The sequence below is a fragment of the Pseudonaja textilis genome, chromosome 13, assembly GCF_049901715.1.
Source record: "Pseudonaja textilis isolate UNSWEBS1 chromosome 13, rPseTex1.2, whole genome shotgun sequence".
Taxonomy (NCBI): Eukaryota; Metazoa; Chordata; class Lepidosauria; order Squamata; family Elapidae; genus Pseudonaja; species Pseudonaja textilis.
Window position 1 is genome coordinate 20,315,716 of NC_142002.1, and position 20,156 is coordinate 20,335,871.

Consider the following 20,156-nt stretch of genomic DNA (forward strand, 5'->3'; position numbering starts at 1 on the left):
AGAAAGGGAGAAGAGAGAGGAGGGGAGGGAATTGAAGGGAGGAGAGGGAGGAGGAGGAAGGAAAGAAGGAGGGAAAAGAGAGGGAGGGGAGAGGGGGACGAGAATGGTAACGGAGGGAAGGGCAGAGGTGAGGAGAGAGGAGAAAGGGGAGAAGAGAGAGGAGGGGAGGGAATTGAAGGGAGGGAGGGAGGGAGGGAGGGAAGAAGGAAAGAAGGAAGGAGAAGAGAGGGGAGGGGAGAGGGGACGAGAATGGTAGGGGAGGGAGGGCAAGAGGTAGGAGGAGAGGAGAAAGGGGAGAAGAGAGAGGAGGGGAGGGAACTGAAGGGAGGGAGGGAGGGAGGAGGAAGGAAGGAAAGAAGGAAGGGAGAAGAGAGGGAGGAGAGAGGGAGACGAGAATGGTAGGGAGGGAAGGCGAGAGGTGAGGAGAGAGGAGAAAGGGGAGAAGAGAGAGAGGGGAGGGAATTGAAGGAGGGAGGGAGGGAGGAAGGAAGGAAAGAAGGAGGGAAAAGAGAGGGGGAGGGGAGAGGGGGACGAGAATGAGTAGGGAGGGGAGGGCAAGAGGGGAGGAGAGAGGAGAAAGGGGAGAGAAGAGAGAGGAGGAGGGAACTGAAGGGAGGGAGGGAGGGAGGAGGGAAGAAGGAAAGAAGGAAGGAGGAGAAGAGACTGGAGGGAGGGGGACGAGGAATGGTAGGAAAGGGCAGGGAAGGGCAAGAGGTAGAGGAGAGAGGAGAAAGGGGAGAAGAGAGAGGAGGGGAGGAATTGAAGGAGGGAGGGGAGGGAGGGGAGGGAAGAAGAGGAAAGAAGGAAGGGAAGAAGAGAGGAGGAGAGAGGGGGACGAGAATGGTAGGGAGGGGAGGGCAAGAGGCAGAGGAGAGAGGAGAAAGGGGAGAAGAGAGAGGAGGGAGGGAACTGAAGGGAGGGAGGGAGGGAGGAGGAAGAAGGAAAGAAGGAAGGAGAAGAGAGGGGAGGGGAGAGGGGGACGAGAATGGTAGGGGAGGGAGGGCAAGAGGGCAGAGGAGAGAGGAGAAAGGGAGAAGAGAGAGGAGGGGAGGGAATTGAAGGGAGGGAGGGAGGGAGGGAGGAAGGAAGGAAAGAAGAAGGGAGAAGAGAGGGGAGGGGAGAGGGGGACGAGAATGGTAGGGGAGGGAAGGGCAAGAGGTAGAGGAGAGAGGAGAAAGGGGAGAAGAGAGGAGGGGAGGGAATTGAAGGAGGGAGGAGGGAGGGAGGAAGGAAGGAAAGAAGGAGGGAAAAGAGGAGGGAGAGGGGGACGAGAATGGTAGGGGAGGAGGGCAAGAGGTAGAGGAGAGAGGAGAAAGGGGAGAAGAGAGGGGAGGGAGAGGGGACCAGAAATGGTAGGGGAGGAGGAAGGGGTGAGAGGTAGAGGAGAGAGGGAGAAAGGGAGGAAGAGAGGAGGAGGAGAGGGGGGACGAGAATGGTAGGGAGGGAGGAAGGGTGAGAGGAGGAGAGGAGAAAGGAGAGAAGGAGAGAGAGAGAGGAGGAGAGGGGACAGGAGAATGGTAGGGGAGGAGGGAAGGGTGAGAGTGAGAGAGAGAGGAGAAAGGGGAGAAGAGAGAGGAGGGAGGGAATTGAAGGAGGAGGGAGGGAGGGAGGGAAGAAGGAAAGAAGGAGGGAGAAGAGACGGAGGAGGAGAGGGGACGAGAAATGGTAGGGAAGGGCAGGGAAGGGCAAGAGGTAGAGGAGAGAGGAGAAAGGGAGAAGAGAGAGAGGGGAGGGAATTGAAGGGAGGGGAGGGAGGGAGGGAGGGAAGAAGGAAAGAAGGAAGGGAGAAGAGAGGAGGGAGAGGGGGACTGAGAATGGTAGGGAAGGCAGGGAAGGGCAAGAGGTAGAGGAGGAGAGAGGAGAAAGGGAGAAGAGAGAGGAGGGAGGGGGACCAGGGAGAAATGGTAGGAGGAGGGCAAGAGGTAGAGGAGAGAGGAGAAAGGGGAGAGAGAGGAGGGGAGGGAATTGAAGGGAGGGAGGGAGGGAGGGAGGGAAGAAGGAAAGAAGGAAGGAGAAGAGAGAGGAGGGAGAGGGGGACGAGAATGGTAGGGGAGGGGGAGGGCAAGAGGCAGAGGAGAGAGGAGAAAGGGGAGAAGAGAGAGAGGAGGAGGGAACTTGAAGGAGGGAGGAGGGAGGAGGGGAAGAAGGAAAGAAGGAGGAAGAAGAGAGGGAGGGGAGAGAGGGGGCGAGAATGGTAGGAAGGGCAGGGGAAGGGCAAGAGGTAGAGGAGAGAGAGGAGAAAGGGGAGAAGAGAGAGGAGGGGAGGGAACTGAAGGGAGGGAGGAGGGAGGGAGGGAAGAAGGAAAGAAGGAGGAGAAGAGACGGGAGGAGGGGGACCTAGAATGGTAGGGAAGGGAGCAGGGAAGGGCAAGAGGTAGAGGAGAGAGGAGAAAGGGGAGAAGAGAGAGGAGGGAGAGGGGGACTAGAATGGTAGGGGAGGGAAGGCAAGAGGTAGAGGAGAGAGGAGAAAGGGGAGAAGAGAGAGGAGGGAGGGAACTGAAGGGAGGGAGGGAGGAGGGAGGGAAGATAGGAAAGAAGGAAGGAGAAGAGGGGGAGGGGGAGGGGGGACAGAATGGTAGGGAGGGAGGGAAGGTGAGAGGTGAGGAGAGAGGGAGAAAGGGGAGAAGAGAGAGGAGGAGAGGGGGGACGAGAATGGTAGGGAGGGGAGGGCAAGAGAGGTGAGGAGAGAGGAGAAAGGAGAAGAGAGAGGAGGGGAGGAATTGAAGGGAGGGAGGGAGGGAGGGAGGGAAGAAGGAAAGAAGGAAGGAGAAGAGACGGAGGAGGGGGGACGGAGAATGGTAGGGAAGAGGGCAGGGAAGGGCAAGAGGTAGAGGAGAGAGAGGAGAAAGGGGAGAAGAGAGAGGAGGGAGGGAATTGAAGGGAGGGAGGAGAGGGAGGGAGGAAGAAGGAAAGAAGGAAGGGAGAAGAGACGGAGGAGGGGGACGAGAATGGTAGGGAAGGGCAGGGAAGGGCAAGAGGTAGAGGAGAGAGAGGAGAAAGGGGAGAAGAGAGGAGGGGAGAGGGGGACGAGAATGGTAGGGGAGGGGAGGGAAGGGTGAGAGGTAGAGGAGAGAGGAGAAAGGGGAGAAGAGAGAGGAGGGAGGGAATGAAGGAGGGAGGGAGGGAGGGAGGGAAGAAGGAAAGAAGGAAGGAGAAGAGAGGGAGGGGAGAGGGGACGAGAATGGTAGGGAAGGGCAGGGAAGGAGCAAGAGGTAGAGGAGAGAGGAGAAAGGGAGAAGAGAGAGAGGAGGGAGAGAGGGACGAGAATGGTAGGGAGGGCAGGGAAGGGCAAGAGGTAGAGGAGAGAGGAGAAAGGGGAGAAGAGAGAGGAGGGAGGGAATTGAAGGGAGGGAGGGAGGAGGGAGGGGAAGAAGGAAAGAAGGAAGGGAGAAGAGAGGGGAGGGGAGAGGGGACGAGAATGGTAGGGAAGGGGAGGGCAAGAGGTAGAGGAGAGAGGAGAAAGGGGAGAAGAGAGAGAGGGAGAGGAATTGAAGGGAGGGAGAGAGGAGGGAGGAAGAAGGAAAGAAGGAAGGGAGAAGAGAGGGGAGGGGAGAGGGGACGAGAATGGTAGGGAGGAGGGCAAGAGGTGAGGAGAGGAGAAAGGGGAGAAGAGAGAGGAGGGAGGGAACTGAAGGGAGGGAGGAGGGAGGGAGGGAAGAAGGAAGAAGGAAGGGAGAAGAGACTGGGAGGAGAGGGGACCGAGAATGGTAGGGAAGGGCAGGGAAGGGCAAGAGGTAGAGGAGAGAGGAGAAAGGGGAGAAGAGAGAGGAGGGGAGGGAATTGAAGGGAGGGAGGGAGGGAGGGAGGGAAGAAGGAAAGAAGGAAGGGAGAAGAGAGGGGAGGGGAGAGGGGGACGAGAATGGTAGGGAAGGCAGGGGAAGGGCAAGAGGTAGAGGAGAGAGGAGAAAGGGGGAGAAGAGAGAGGAGGGGAGAGGGGGGACTCAGAATGGTAGGGGAGGGAGGGCAAGAGGTAGAGGAGAGAGGAGAAAGGGGAGAAGAGAGAGGAGGAGGGAATTGAAGGGAGGGAGGGAGGGAGGGAGGAAGAAGGAAAGAAGGAAGGGAGAAGAGAGGGGAGGGAGAGGGGGACGAGAATGGTAGGGGGAGGGGAGGGAAGGGTGAGAGGTGAGGAGAGAGAGAGAAAGGAGAAGAGAGAGAGGAGGGGAGAGGGGGACGAGAATGGTAGGGGAGGGGAGGGCAAGAGGTAGAGGAGAGAGGAGAAAGGGAGAAGAGACAGGAGGGGAGGAATTGAAGGAGGGAGGAGGGAGGGAGGAAGAAGGAAAGAAGGAAGGAGAAGAGAGGGAGGGAGAGGGGGACGAGAATGGTAGGGAGGGAGGGCAAGAGGTAGAGGAGAGAGGAGAAAGGGAGAAGAGAGAGGAGGAGGGAATTGAAGGAGGGAGGGAGGGAGGGAGGGAAGAAGGAAAGAAGGAGGGGAGAAGAGAGGGGAGGGAGAGGGGGGACCAGAATGGTAGGGAAGGGCAGGAAGGGCAAGAGGTAGAGGAGAGAGGAGAAAGGGAGAAGAGAGAGAGGAGGGAGGAACTGAAGGAGGGAGGGAGGGAGGAGGGGAAGAAGGAAAGAAGGAGGGAGAAAGAGACGGAGGGGAGGGGGGGAGAATGGTAGGGAAGGGCAGGGAAGGGCAAGAGGTAGAGGAGAGAGGAGAAAGGGGAGAAGAGAGAGGAGGAGAGGGGGACGAGAATGGTAGGGGAGGGAAGGGCAAGAGGTAGAGGAGAGAGGAGAAAGGAGAAGAGAGAGGAGGGAGGGAATTGAAGGGAGGAGGAGGGAGGGAGGGAGGAAAGAAGGAAAGAAGGAAGGGAGAAGAGAGGGGAGGGAGAGGGGGGACGAGAATGGTAGGGGAGGGGAGGGCAAGAGGTAGAGGAGAGAGGAGAAAGGGAGAAGAGAGAGGAGGGAGGGGAATTGAAGGGAGGGAGGGAGGGAGGGAGGAAAGAAGGAAAGAAGGAGGGGAGAAGAGAGGGGAGGGAGAGGGGGACGAGAATGGTAGGGAAGGGCAGGGAAGGGCAAGAGGTAGAGGAGAGAGGAGAAAGGAGAAGGGAGAGAGAGAGGAGGAGGAATTGAAGGAGGGAGGAGGGAGGGAGGGAAGAAGGAAAGAAGGAGGAGAAGAGACGGGAGGGAGGGGGACGAGAATGGTAGGGAAGGGCAGGGAAGGGCAAGAGGTAGAGGAGAGAGGAGAAAGGGGAGAAGAGAGGAGGGGAGGGAAATTGAAGGAGGAGGGAGGGAGGGAGGGAGGGAAGAAGGAAAGAAGGAAGGAGAAGAGACGGAGGAGGGGGACGAGAATGGTAGGGAAGGGCAGGGAAGGGCAAGAGGTAGAGGAGAGAGGAGAAAGGGGAGAAGAGAGGAGGGGAGAGGGGGACGAGAATGGTAGGGGAGGGGAGGGAAGGTGAGAGGTAGAGGAGAGAGGAGAAAGGGGAGAAGAGAGAGGAGGGGAGGGAATGAAGGGAGGGAGGGAGGGAGGGAGGGAGAAGGAAAGAAGGAAGGGAGAAGAGAGGGAGGGGAGAGGGGGACGAGAATGGTAGGGAAGGGCAGGGAAGGGCAAGAGGTAGAGGAGAGAGGAGAAAGGAGAAGAGAGAGGAGGGAGAGGGGACCGAGAATGGTAGGGGAGGGCAGGGAAGGGCAAGAGGCAGAGGAGAGAGGAGAAAGGGGAGAAGAGAGAGGAGGAGGGAATTGAAGGAGGGAGGGAGGGAGGGAGGGAAGAAGGAAAGAAGGAAGGAGAAGAGAGGGGAGGGGAGAGGGGGACGAGAATGGTAGGGAAGGGGAGGGCAAGAGGTAGAGGAGAGAGGAGAAAGGGGAGAAGAGAGAGGAGGGGAGGGAATTGAAGGGAGGGAGGGAGGGAGGGAGGGAAGAAGGAAAGAAGGAAGGGAGAAGAGAGGGGAGGGGAGAGGGGGACGAGAATGGTAGGGGAGGGGAGGGCAAGAGGTAGAGGAGAGAGGAGAAAGGGGAGAAGAGAGAGGAGGGGAGGGAATTGAAGGGAGGGAGGGAGGGAGGGAGGAAGGAAGGAAAGAAGGAGGGGAAAAGAGAGGGGAGAGGGGAGTGGGAAGAGAATGGTAGGGGAGGGAGGGCAAGAGGTAGAGGAGAGAGGAGAAAGGGGAGAAGAGAGAGAGGAGGGAGGAATTGAAGGGAGGGAGGGAGGGAGGGAGGGAAGAAGGAAAGAAGGAAGGAGAAGAGACGGGAGGGGAGGGGGACGAGAATGGTAGGGAAGGGCAGGGAAGGGCAAGAGGTAGAGGAGAGAGGAGAAAGGGGAGAAGAGAGGGGAGGGAGAGGGGGACGAGAATGGTAGGGGGAGGGCAAGAGGTAGAGGAGAGAGGAGAAAGGGGAGAAGAGAGAGGAGGGGAGGGAATTGAAGGGAGGGAGGAGGAAGGAAGGAAAGAAGGAGGGGAGAGGGGAGTGGGAAGAGAATGGTAGGGGAGGGGAGGGCAAGAGGTAGAGGAGAGAGAAGGGGGAGGAGAGAGGAGGGGGAAGTGAAGGGAGGGGAGTGTAAATAATAACATGAAACAAGGTAGAAAATATAGAATCTGTGAGTTGGAAAGTCAGTTGACCTGGACAGACCCATCTGCTCTTTGGTCTTGACCACAAGACGCTTCCTCGTGAGTGACAGTTTGTGTGATTCTCCTCAGGGAAGTCTTGCCGTTTCCTCAGAGGTGCTTAGATTGGTTTAAAATATTTACAGGCTAGAAGATGATCCCCTGGCTTCACTTATAGTTCAGCTCCACATGATGTCCTACAAAGCACCCTTTCCCCCTTATGATTAATTATAATTAATTATACCCCTGGCTGCCTCCACCCACAAAAGATAACCGGGCAAATATCCACTTACCCACCGCCGCTGCCTCCATTTTTGCTGATGTGAGTCCGAGGTTCACTGGATGCCAACTTGAGAAGTTCGTTCCACTCCCGCTCCCACTCTTCTTCCGTATAAACCAGTCCTGACTGAGAGAGACAGAAAATGTAGCGTGAGGAAGAAGAAGAAGTCCATCCAAGGCAACGGAGAGACCTTCAAGGTTTGCATATTTCTTGGGAGTAGAAGTGGGTGCAGGTAGAGGAAGGTTGTCCTATCCCAGGGTTTTCTCAACTTTTAAGATGGGTGGACTTCAACTCCCAGAACTCCCCAGCCAGATAAGCTGCCTGGGGAATTCTGGGAGTTGAAGTCCACCCATCTTAAAGTTGCCACGGTTGGAAAACATTGTCCTACTCCAACCTGCAGAACTTCAAGGGATCCCCAGATCAGTTTTTGTGCCAAAATTCACATTTACACCCGAGAAGATGAACTGTTGGCCACAGATGGGTTTCATCCCCTCCCATTGTTTCTTTGAAGAAAGAAAACAGGCCACAACAGAAGAAAAGAAGAACTCGGATACCAACGGCTGGGCAGGAAGGACATGCTTTGATGTTGGGAGAGATGACGTCCTCGAAGAACAATTCAATAACGTCTTCCAGATTTCTCTGGGGTAGTTGAGAACTTCTGTGGTCCAAGGGAAACAGGAATGGAAGGCCTTTGTGTCTCCATCCACCTTCCATTCAACCAAAAACAAGTGTTCCATGAAGCCCTTTCAGGAGAGAAAATCTCTGGAAGCACCCAACATACCAACCTCTTTGTTTTGCTGGGTCTGCTGCCACCTCCACCTTCTCTTCAAAGCTTCCCTTTCGGCCCCACTCCTCATCATGGTGTAAAGGGCTTTCCGTAAGACGAGGTCTCGGTCGTGGAAACCCCACATCCCTAACAAGCAAAAGAAAGGCTGGATGGTCTATCTAAAGAATCACAGATCCATAAAGTTGGAAAGAAACCTTGAGGTCTTAAAAAAAAAAAACTCTCTCTCCCAAGAAAGAAACCAAAATAGAAAATAAATGAAAGCGTAATTCATTTGGTGTTGAAGGCCTTCTAATTATTTGAAAGCCTCTCAGATAAAATCTGCTAAAGTTATATTATTCTTTGTTCAATTTGTACAGCCGTCCATATTATCTAAGTGAACCTGAGTGGTTCACAGCAGGCTAAAAACAATCCAATAAAAATCCATTAAAATCCAATATACAAACATATAACAACTGTCCCTAATCAATTAAAGAAACCCAGAGAAACCAGAATATAGGCAATATTGAATTTCAAGGGGACTGCAGGAGAAATAACTAAAATAGTGAACGGTTTAGTTCTAGTCTTTGATGTTGAGTGCTAATCTTCGGTTGTCCTGTACGGTGACCTTAGAGTTCTCCGCATGAATTCTTGACCGATTGTATAAATCCAGGCCAAATAAGTCTCTTCCACATTGACTTAGCCAATTAAAGCATGAGACTACAGTAAGAGTCACTCCAAAAGTAGCGTAGTTATAAGGTGAAATCAGTAAAATTGGAAAGGAAAAGAGCTGAATATTGACGCTGGCCAGGTTTTTCTATTTGAAAGGAGGAAGGTATAGATATAAAAGCTGCAGAAGAACCAGCTGTGGTTGACATTCAACAGACATTCTTGTATCCTAAGCCAAGGGAGACACAGACACCTACCCAAAGAAGCAGCGTGCAAGAGGCAGTTCCCATCCCCGGTTGTGGCCAATGGAAGAAGACGCTTGCAGCTGGTACATGCCGTTGACCACCAGTTGAGCCGACCTAGGGTAAGTCAACCATCAGTACAATAAAGGTGTGAAGAAATCTTGGAGAAGGTCATGAGGGATCCATTAAGGGGGGAAGGAAGGAGAGAAGAGAAGAGAAGAAGCTTGCAGAAGAGATTAGCCAGTAAATTCTATCCTCAGGTTGAGAGCTGCATTCAGCTTCCAGCTCTGAAGTTACTCATTGAGAAACTTCACTAACCACCAACAGAAGAAATTATTTGCAGCTAAGGGATGAGTTATGGGCTCCTTGGTGCTCTCTGAGTTCGGTGTGGTTTTCTTGCAGGCATTTTATTACCTGATTAGGTGCCATCAGTGCATTGATGATGTTGCCTAGTTGGGTAATGAAACATCTACATGAAAACAACCAAGCTCAGAGAGCACCAAGGACCACTAACTCCTAGACTAATTATCTGATTCCCAACTGCCTTATCCACTTGAATACAGCATTATTTAATTCAGAAATTCAGGAGCTACAACCACACCAAGCCAGACTCTGGGCCTTTTAATCAAACAAGAATGGGAGTTTTCTGCAGCCCAGCAAAACGTGTTATCATTGGTCAACCTCAGCTGGATTTGTGAAAAGCCTTTGATAATCTCCACCCACGTTCAATGAGCAGCAGCTGGCATACGCTTCCTCACCCAACTACTCTGATTAAATCTAAATTAGGAGTTCACTCGGGAAGCATCTTTCTAAATGTGCTGGACGGCCTTTGGGAGCGATAAAATTAGAAGTCGCATGTTCTCATTTTCAGCAACGCCTTTCTTGGGCACCGTGAGAGGTAACAGCCCATCACCTGCTCCGTGGAGGAACTGAAGTGCAAAAGGCTCGTCAGAGGACAAAGCAGAGGACAGAGCAAAGCTGGCTGAGGAACACCGGGAGTTGAGGTCCACAGGTCTTAAAGTTGCCAAGGTTGGAGACCCTTGGACTAAATGGACTGTCGTAAGTCAAGGATGTACATGACTTAGAACAGTCCATTAAGTCCAAGGGTCTCCAACCATGGCAACTTTAAGACCCGTGGACCTCAACTCCCGGAGTTCCTCAGCCAGCTTTATTGGCTGAGGAATTCTGGAAGTTAAAGTCCGTAAGTCTTAAAGTTGCGCGGGTTGGAGGCCGCCGATTTAGCCCTCTGTTCAATGTTTAAATAGACCTAGGAACATTTTTCATACAACCGTTGCATGATCAACATTCAGAAGTTTGGCAACTGGTTCATATTTATGACCTTGGCTGGATCCCGGGGGATCACATGGTCTCCTTTGTGACCTTCTGACAAGCCAAGTTAGCAGGGAAGCCAACTTGGCTCCTGGGACTAATTTAACGGCTGCAGTGATTCGCTTAACCAACAGTGGTCAAGAAAAGCCATAAAATACGAGAAAACTCACTTAACCAATGTCTCCCTTAGCAACAGAAACGCTGGGCTCAGTTGTGGTCATAAGTCAAGGGCTACTTATATTCCCTTCTCTGTGCACACCTAGTCAGATCCAAATTCATCCTTCAACCATATTGAAACAAAAACTGCTTTGTCTACGGAGCTTCTCAGGTCATGGCTGTCCCAACGATGCTTTTATTTATTTTTTTCCAAGAGCCAACTGGATTTTCTTTGTTTTTCCTTGAAGACATTTCGCTTCTCATCTAAGAAGCTTCTTCAGCTCTGACTGGATGGTGGGGAATGGAAGGGTTTAGATTCCTTGCAGGCAGCTGGTTGTTTGCGTTCTTTCAGAAAGCCATTGAGGCCACTTGGAGGTGTGCCTGTGTCCTCAGGGTCACCTGAGCAGTGAATAGGCGTGGAGCCTTCTTGGATGCAAGGTATTTTCTGCCATGCCCCTTCTCTGTTGAAGAAAAGTGCAGGATGTCGCACTACTCAGGTGACCCTGAGGACACAGATAAACCTCCAAGGGGCCTCAACGACTCAAATGACCGGATTCCTGCAAAAAGTAAAAATCCTTCCGTTCCCCACCATCCAGTCAGAGCTGAAGAAGCTTCTTGGAGGAGAAGTGAAATGTCTTCCAAGAAAAAAACCAGAAAGCCCAATTGCCTCTTGGACAAAAAAGCACCTTTGGGACAGAAGGTTGCTCTGCTCATCCCCCTCAAAGGCCCATTTCTCTGAAGGCATCATTAGATGCAGAAGCCGCCAAGGCTTCTAAGGCAGATAATTATGTTTATTCACGAGGCCCAGGGGAAGCTCAGTCACCTGTAAACCTCAACTACGTCTTCGGTGGACTGCAGAAATTTATTTGTGTGGTTAAAGAAACAACTACTTCCACCTGCAGAGAGATAGCTTCAACTTATGTAAGAGACGAGCAAAAAGCAGATCGCCCAAGAGTCTTCCATTATTCATGATTTCAGAAAGGTTTATCCGAACCCTCCCACACACCGCTGTCTTCTTAGAACAGCCTTTTCTTTGGCCTCCCCTTGAACTGCGAAGAGTTTCGTCTCTCTGATCATTTTAGCCACTTTCCCAGGCATTTCCTAACCCGCTGACAACCTTTCGGAGATTAGCTGTCGTTCCTGATTTGTGTAACCCGCGTTCAGCCCTCCTGGGCTTAACGGAGGTCTCCGCGAAGCAGCCAGGACGCTCGGCTTGAAGGCTATCTCACCAGCTTGTTCCAAAGCGGTCATGGTGGCTTGCTCGATCAAGTCCCTCTCGATGAAGCTCCTGAAATCTTCACTGTAAACGCTGAGGTCGGGAAGTTGGAAGGTGTAGATGGGCATCTCCAGAGAGAAGTGGTCATTGTTACATTCGGTGGCCACGTGAGAGCGGGCGAGAGAGACAATGGCGGAGCTGGCGTGGGAGATTCCTCTAGAAAGCCTCTTCTCTAAGCAGGAGAACAAAGGAAGGAGAATGAGATGAGCCCCAAAGGTCAGGTGAAGTTTTGGAGTGCTTTTCAGAGGCAGAACCCACTGCAGAAATCCACTTTACCTTGGGAGGTGTCCTCCTGCCGAGGAAAGGAGAGCCGCTCACCCTTGTTCACCTGTTGGGAAGGTTCTTTCTCCGGCTTTTGCTGCGGCTGCTGTTTGGGATACCTCCCTTCGTTGAACACGTGGGGCAGGTTAGCTGTGTGCACCTGCCTGAGCTGTTCATAGTCACTCAAAGCAGCGGTGAAATCCCAGTTTTTGCCTAAAAACACAGAAAGGGAGGCAGGGTTGACTTCGACAGGTATGACGTCTATAAATAGGAGCAGCAGACATCCGCTGTTTCGGATCCATTAAACTGAAGTAAAAGGTATCAAAGTAAACATTGATAGTGATTTTCATTGTCTGTGAGCCTCTTGGAAGCAACAGTTGGGGTTTGGAGAAGCAAGACAGGAAGAAGGTTGACACATTTGGACTTTAGGGCTGGAGAAGATGCCCGGGAATATCACGGACAGCCAAGAAAGCCAACCGATGCATCATTGAACACATCAACTCAAGACACAAGTCCTCACTCAAGACACAAAGGACCAGGCTCAAATTATCCTTCTTTGGACACATAATGTGAAAACCCAACTCTGTGGAGAAAGCTCTGATGCTAGGAGAAATGTTGGTCTATCTAACAGCGCCACATAGCAGGTTGTTAAAACTTATTAAAATGGAGTGCACACCCAGTTATTTGGGTCTCCTCGAAACCAGCAAGGATGAGCCAGTGAATTAAACCAACAGCCTCCAACCTTGGCAACTTGAAGACTTGTGGACTTCAGCTCCCAGAAGAGCCGGCTGAGGAATTCTAGGAGTTCCAGTCCACAAATCTTGAAGTCACCTAGTTTGGAGACCCCTGAATTAAACTATGGGAGGAAAAATGAGAGAAATCCCTATTTCACAGAGTTGATCTGTGGAACTGAGTAATGATGGTCCACCAATCTGAATAACTTTCGAAAGGAAGTGAGCCAAGAACTGACAGGGGATGCCCATTCAACTTTGTGGATCTAAACTATGTTTGCCAAAGAGAAGCTGTACCACTCTTAAAACTAGTTTCTGGATGATTCATACTTCTGGCCCCATGACCTCTTAGCTTTGTTATCTCTAGAAATGAGGTACCTGGATTATATAGCACTTGATCAACAGAAAGCATAAATGCTGATACAGTTAATTAGCCAAATAACCAAACAAAATCTCATAGTATATTTAATTATAATCCAGCTTTAAACAACTCTCAGATATTTAGAGCATTAGCTCTTCCAGAGATAGTATATGTTGGTTCATAGCACCGTAAAATATTTAAAATGGCCAAATAATAGAATTTACTGAGCATTTTGGATGAGTCCAGTGATCCGTATTCAAATGGAAATATAAAATGCTTAATTCAAAGAAAGGCATATTTTATTAAGCAGATCTCTGCAAAGAGACTGTTTTCCAGAAGAGAGACAATAAAGTGTGATGTATGTTTGAACAAGCCGCATTTATTTCATTCACTGAGGACTGCATTCTAACGTATAATATATAACTTCAATTTATAACCGGTTCATTGCCTTTGTTATATTCTTAAACTTTAATTCTTGCTCTTGAATGCTGTGGTGAATTATCACATCAGACCCTTATTATTTTTCAATGCATTGTTAATAAATAAACCGCTAAAGTATTCATTATATCATCCTCCCTTAATCGTTCACATCTAAACCGCCTTTTCTTTCCCCCGACTATTCTGAACACACAATTTCCATGTGTTGGGGAGGACAGAACACGACAAAAAGGGCAGAGCTAAAACTGTGGCAATGAAATGGCATCAAATGATTAAACACACACACACACACACACACACACACACACACACACACACACACACACACACACACCAGGATAACTGGATTAAAATAAGGATGTAACCATTCTGGAGGAAGGATCACATTTTCTAATTCCAAATAATTTTCTGCATTGAAAAGGCAAATTTTAGGAATTTTGAGGAGGGGAGGAAGGAAGGAGGGAAGGAAGGAAGGGAGGGAGGGAGAGAGGGAGGGAGGGAGAGAGGAAGAGAGGGAGGAAAGGAAGGGAGGGAGGGAGAGAGGGAGGGAGGGAGAGAGGAAGAGAGGGAGGGAAGGAAGGAAGGGAGGGAAGGAAGGAAGGAGGGAGGAAGGAAGGAAGGAAGGAAGGAAGGAAGGAAGGAAGGAAGGAAGGAAGGAAGGAAGGAAGGAAGGAAGGAAGGGAGGGAGGGAGGGAGAGAGGGAGGGAGGGAGAGAGGAAGAGAGGGAGGAAAGGGAAGGAGGGAGGGAGAGAGGGAGGGAGGGAGAGAGGAAGAGAGGGAGGGAAGGAAGGAAGGGAGGGAGAGAGGGAGGGAAGGAAGGAAGGGAGGGAAGGAAGGAAGGAGGGAGGGAAGGAAGGAAGGAAGGAAGGAAGGAAGGAAGGGAGAGAGGAAGAGAGGGAGGGAAGGAAGGAAGGAAGGAAGGAAGGAAGGAAGGAAGGAAGGAAGGAAGGAAGGAAGGAAGGAAGGAAGGAAGGAAGGAGAGAGGAAGAGAGGGAGGAAGGAAGGAAGGAAGGAAGGAAGGAAGGAAGGAAGGAAGGAAGGAAGGAAGGAAGGAAGGAAGGAAGGAAGGAAGGAAGGAGCGAGCTACTTTTGGGGATGAATTGGAAGCCAGAAAATGCTTTTATACGATTTTATCTCACAATTGGCTTCTGTGCATGGAAAAGCTACCAGGAACAGTAGTGGCCTTATTTTGATGCCTGCAAAATGGTTATCTCCAAGTCATAATTCAATCAGCATTGTCAAGCTGATAGAACAATATCCTGCTGTTCCAAGAGATCAACCTTTGCCTGCCAAAAGAAAAAAACAAAAAAAAACCCAGAAAAGAAATGACATATGAGCAATTTTTTAGCTTTTTTTTTTTTTCACCCGAAGATGATTAGTGGTTTTTATCAAAGCAGAATGCATTTAATTTTCTTCCATTGAAGTAAGGCATCATTAACAGCAGAAGGATGAGCGCTCTTAGCCATCTTTCAAAGGACAGTCAGAAATTACCACATTCCCACCAGACCACATGCTCTTGCGAACAGCGTCGCCACAAATTGGCTGGCAACGAGGCAGCCCTCCAAGCTGACATTTCTTTGAAATGGCACGGTGAAACGCCAGCTGACGTCAAACAGTTAGGTTGCTTTTCTTCCAAACCACTATTATTTAAATCTTACCTTCGTTTGGATTCACAACCATCTTGACCGACTGTTGCAATTTCTTCCCAAGCACACACACACACATACTCTCTCTCTCTCTCTCTCTCTCTCACACACACACACACATATACAACTGTTTTTCTATTTGGTGCTCTTGGAAAGTTACCTTTTACACTCTCTGTGTGCCAGTAAAGATAAAATATGGTCTATAACGTATTGCTTACAGAAAATAAGACTTTTATTTCAGCCTGCCACACTGGGAAGCCTAAGAGGGAGTGTGTTACACACCAGCTAAAAAGAGAGGGGGGACATTTATCATCCATGACCATTTAGCCCAGATAACCAGGAAGCCGGGAAGAAGCATTTCAAATTGAGATCATACAGAATAACAAAGTTGGGTGGGACCTTGAGGTCTTCTAGTCCAACCCCGCTCAAGCAGGAAATCCTAGACCCATGATGGCGAACCTACAGCATGCGTGCCTTAGGTGGCATGCAGAGTCATTTGTGCCGGCACATGAGCTGCAAGGCAAATTTACCTCACTGCGCATGCGCCTGCCTCACCGCTGATTCTTCAGCTGGTTTGAGGCCCTTTTTTGCCTCCCAGAGGCTTGAAAGAAAAGCCTCTGCAGGCTTTGCAGGCTGAATAATAGGCCCGTTTTGTCACTTCCTGTAATATCTATTATTCAGCCTGCAAAGCCTGCAGAGGCTTTTTTTTCAAGCCTCTGAGAGGCCAAAAAAGGGCCTCAAACCAGCCCAAAATCAGCTGTGAGGCGCAGTGCAGGTAAGGGGACAACTGGAGGGGGGGGGGGGAGAGATTGCATGTGCAGATGGTATGTGTGTGGGGTACGCACATTGCCTTCTGGGTGCTGGCCCGCAAGAACCTGAGTGCAAGGTTAGCCACCGCTGCCCTAGACCATTTCAGGCAAACGGTTGACCAGTCTCTCCTTAAAAGCCTCCAGTGATGGAGCACTCAGAACTTCCATTGGTTAATTGAAAATTAAATGGATTTCATAAAAATTAAATCATTGAAAGAGACTCTGCTTGGATCAACAAGTCAATGTAGGAAGGTTGCAAATTCATATTGCAATGTCCAACAAGGTTTGATCCTAGCCTTAAAGAGACCTTCCTGGTTGGTTCTTGTTTACTGATCTTGCTATTAAGAGAACTGTATAAGACAAGGAATGTGATGTTGTGTAGTGTTGGCCAACTATGGGTTCCTCCCTTGTAAACACAGGTTGTTGAAAAGGATGCAGAGATGGCTTCTCCCAGAACAGCTAAAGACTATCTGAGAGGATCCTTCCACAGCTCTCATGTGAATTTCTCCCCAGTTTTGTACAAGTGCGTGGCAAATCCCACCTCCTTTGGATTCAGCAATCTACCAAGCTGGAGGTGGGTGAGAATTATTCCATAAAACAGGTGGCAGATTGTTCTTTTACAGATGGCTTAATACAAAAAAAGAACCAGCGTATCTTTCACGGACTTTACACAAATGTCTTCTTTTGGTCACCTGAACGTGAGGTTGTAATGAAACGGTGCAAAGGTACTTGTGGGCAAGGGACATCCTGTGCGTGATGTGACATCCTTGTGCGAATGGCGTTGAGTTACGTATTTTATGCACGTGACAGCTTGCGCCTTGTTCCAGATGTCACGATGGGGACGTGTGAAGGAAAGTTGAGGGGACTTCCTGGCTCATTTAAAAGGAGCATGAAGGAGAAGTTGGTAGGAGAGAACGCATGGTCCTGAGAAGATAACCCCACCTTGATTTTGCCTGATATAAGAGGGAACAAAGGAAAGTCCAGCCCACTTAGCGTCTAACCTTGCTAATAAAAACTGTAGCAAAACAATGGATCTACCACCCTTGACAACATCTGCTCACCACAAATTCTGTCTCTTCTGCTTTGTCCCATAAACCTATATACTGAGAGAGCTTTCATTCCTGAGTCTTTAACTGAAAAACCATGCATCGCAGGGCAACAGTTTTTTCACAACCAACACAAGCTGTGAAAAGGATAACACTGCCATAGATCAAAAACATCTCGGAAACAACCAATGGATTATCACAACCACACGGCATCACCGCAGCACGCCAACCAAGCAACCCCTTCAGGGTATCCCAACATTTCCATGGAAGGAAGTACATTAGCTGTTCGGCCCTGGTTGAAGGTACGAGGAAGTAAGGAAGCCTCGCAGAAAGGATGACGCAACAAGTCATGGGTTGTCTAGTAAGGTTTGAAGATGAGATCCGGAGAGGTGTATCTTCTACATTGGGGGGCTCCTATCCTGCAACACATGCAGAGGGAGCTGAAGGAAAGGTGGATTGAAAGCCCCTAACCTTAGCAGCCTCAAGACCTGTGGACTGAGAGTTGCTCAGAATGGCTGGCGGAGGAATTCTGGGAGTTGAAGTCCACAAGCCTTCAAGTTGCCATGGTTGGGGACCCCTGCTGTGGATGAATGTTTCGTGGTGGACCTCTTACCTTCCAACAAGTCTCTGGCTAGACCAGGCTCTGCCCCCGTGGACTGAACGAAGTCTGAGAGGACAGCATCCATATCAAGAGTCATGGGAGCATGTAGGGTAGCTGCTAACTGGGCAGCAGAAGGAGGAAGGTTACAAGACATCCATCTGCCAAGAGGAAGAAAGAAGATCCCAGATTAACCACCTACTGGAGGATACGAGAAGTCAGCTTTCTGAAACAGAATCCCCCAAAATTCAATGTGGAGGTAAACTTTCTTGTATGCATTTAGGTAGGTATGGCATCTACAGAGGTCATGCAATCACTGATATACAAATTTAGTTTAAATATAATGTGATATCAGAGGAGGACTATGCATTTGAATCTTCCATAGCTTGGTCAGTAGTCAAGGACCTCAATTCTCTACCTCATCGTAACGGTTGGGTCTGCCCAGCTCTTGGGTAAAAAAAATAAACTGGAAAAATATATTTCCATCACTGATGACAGAGAGCTTGAGGAAAAGAAAGACCAATCATATCAACGGAAGTCAAGAAATCAAGGCATGTTTGATTTATTTATATTTTACAAGTTTGTGTTATCCTTTCTTCCCTGAACGTTCCTTGGGTTTTTTAGGCAATTAACTCTTCTTATAGATTCCAAACTTGGTATAAAGGCCCCAGGTTTCTCTTTAAAAAATTAGCCTTAAAATTGATACTATCCAGATGCAAACTTATTTTTGAGCAATAAAAGTCCATAAGGGCAACACAATTCAACACCTGCTGTTGTTTTAATACACAGCCTTTTCTGGCAGTCCATGGCCTGTGTATTTAAATCGAACTAGAAACTAATATTTACACGTTCCAGGATAGGAATCCTTCAGTTCTTGTTTCACAGGCCATAAATGGACTCAGAAATTGATTTTCTAGTAGCCTTAATCCTAAGCAGTGCAGAGAGAATACTATACACTTAGACAGTTGTTGCAGGAGTTACTCATATCTCTGGGAAGCCTTAACATAGATATAATTAGAAAGTGTTGCTATTTTTTAAAACTCACAACCCTGTTGGCTTCTATAGCCACTAAACTCAGGTCCTGCTCACGTATTTACAATCTTATTATTATTATTTCTTGGGTGCATCAATGCTTAGATCTGGCATCTTCTAGCTGCTGATTTTCATGCCCTTCCACTGCCTTCGTGATGGGATGATCACCACCAGATTCCTCCTTTGCAACGGAGCTAGTGGACTTCTTGGTGTGGTTTCTTCCACAACTTTCCTTGGGCATCACCGATGACGTGTGTTTGGCCCGAGAGGGCAAATACATCCGGTTCCTACAGAGCTGAGTCAAGGAATCTCTTTTGATGGTGATTATGACTGCAACCGTCACGACAACAAAGAATGCAATTCCCAACCTAATTCCCAAACTGGTGTTCCTCATTTTATTGAAGCGGGGACTGCTGTTCCTCATGGACTCTTCTGGGTTGATAGCACGGCCTTGAGGACAAAGCCCAGAGGACAAGGTTATGTTCACATAATGGTGGCACTTCCTGAGGTACCCTGGCTTTTTCACTGTTGCATCACAATCAAGCTGAGATCAAGAGGACATGTTAGGTCAGTGATGACTAATGCAACCTTTTGACTTCCCTACAAAGAAATGGGTTTTATGAAGGGTTTTATGAAACCAAGAGACCTCCAAGTTTCAACTATGGCTGTTTTCCTGGAAGCTTCATGCTAGTATCTGAAGATATTTCAAGGTTTGCTATGTTGTAGAGCAGGGGTCGCCAACCTTTTGGACCTCAAGGACCACCAAACTCATAATTTCAAATCCCGCAGATCACTAATATGAATTTTGATGGATGGTGTATGGGGCAAGATGGTGTATGGGACCTTTAACATGAGGTTGCACAGGCCACATGGCGCATAAGGAGAGCATATCGCTCACAAGAAGAGGCAACCAGAGATCCACCTGAAAGTGGCTCTTTATTTAGTCCTTTACTTTATGTACAGCTTGTCCTTGTCTCACAACAGTTCGCTTAATGACCGTATGAAGTTACAATGGCACTGAAAAAAAGGCGACGTTTAACCATTTTTCACCCTTGTGACCACGATAGCACCCCCGTGGTCACACGGTTTACCTTCAGGTGCTTGGCAACTGACTCACATATATGACGATTGCAATGTCCCCCAGGGTCTCGTGATCCCCTTTTGAAACCTTCTGAGAAACGAAGTCAAGGGGGGGGGGGGAACCAGATTCACTTAATGACCAGATGACTTAACAATGGCAGCAATTTGATTAACAAATGTGGCAGGAAAAGTCGTAAAATGGGGCAAAACTCACTTAACAAATTAGGCAACATAAATTTGCGGCTCTATTACGGTCATAAGCTGAGGGCCACCTGTGTTTATACATCTCATTTATTAACCACCCATCTTCCCAAAGGGACTCTGGATGACGAATCCTAGACTAATCTGGGCTATACACCCAGACATCGGACTTGGCTCTCTTAAATGATCCCTAGTATGATTTGATGGCTTAATGTACCCTATGACTATCATTAAGTGTTGTACCTGATGATTCTGGACTCTTGACAAATGTCTCTTTTCTTTTATGTGCACTGAGAGCATTTGCACCAAGACAAGTTCCTTGTGTGTCCAATCACACTTGGACTGTTACGGCCCTGGTGGAGACTGACTCTGAGGGAGGGGAGGAACAGCCGATAGGGAGTGGAAATGTGGCTCGGGAGGTCGTGGAGGAGGCTGGGGAAGACCAATCAGAGGAGGACCCAGGCCCATCTCCTCTCCATCCTAGGACACACAGGGAGGAGAGGATAAGGGAGAGGCGTGAATGGTCTACGGGGAAGGAAAGGGCCTTGATCCTCTTCATGGGCTGCAGCTGTGACAACTGGATAAGAAGACGGACATGCGTACAGGCGACTGCTGGAAACAAAGCATGGAAATATCTCTAGTTGATGGTTCCTCTCTGAGTTTGGCGTCCTTCCCAGTGTGTGTTATCTGTGGATGTCCTCCAGC

The 20,156-nt window shown here is 49.4% G+C and overlaps 1 protein-coding gene across 1 annotated transcript in view; it reads right to left on the reverse strand.

Annotated features, from left to right (window-relative positions):
* The window catches only part of OTUD7A (OTU deubiquitinase 7A), a 60,633-nt gene that overhangs the window by 25,806 nt on the left and 14,671 nt on the right, over nt 1-20,156 (reverse strand). The window contains exons 3-8 of the mRNA XM_087941700.1: nt 17,154-17,299; nt 11,525-11,722; nt 11,202-11,420; nt 8,503-8,604; nt 7,599-7,726; nt 6,827-6,939 (exon numbers count right to left, since the gene is read on the reverse strand). Of these exons, the coding sequence (XP_087797826.1) occupies nt 6,827-6,939; nt 7,599-7,726; nt 8,503-8,604; nt 11,202-11,420; nt 11,525-11,722; nt 17,154-17,295 (902 nt within the window). The 5' untranslated portion in view covers nt 17,296-17,299. The remainder of the gene's footprint in view (nt 1-6,826; nt 6,940-7,598; nt 7,727-8,502; nt 8,605-11,201; nt 11,421-11,524; nt 11,723-17,153; nt 17,300-20,156) is intronic.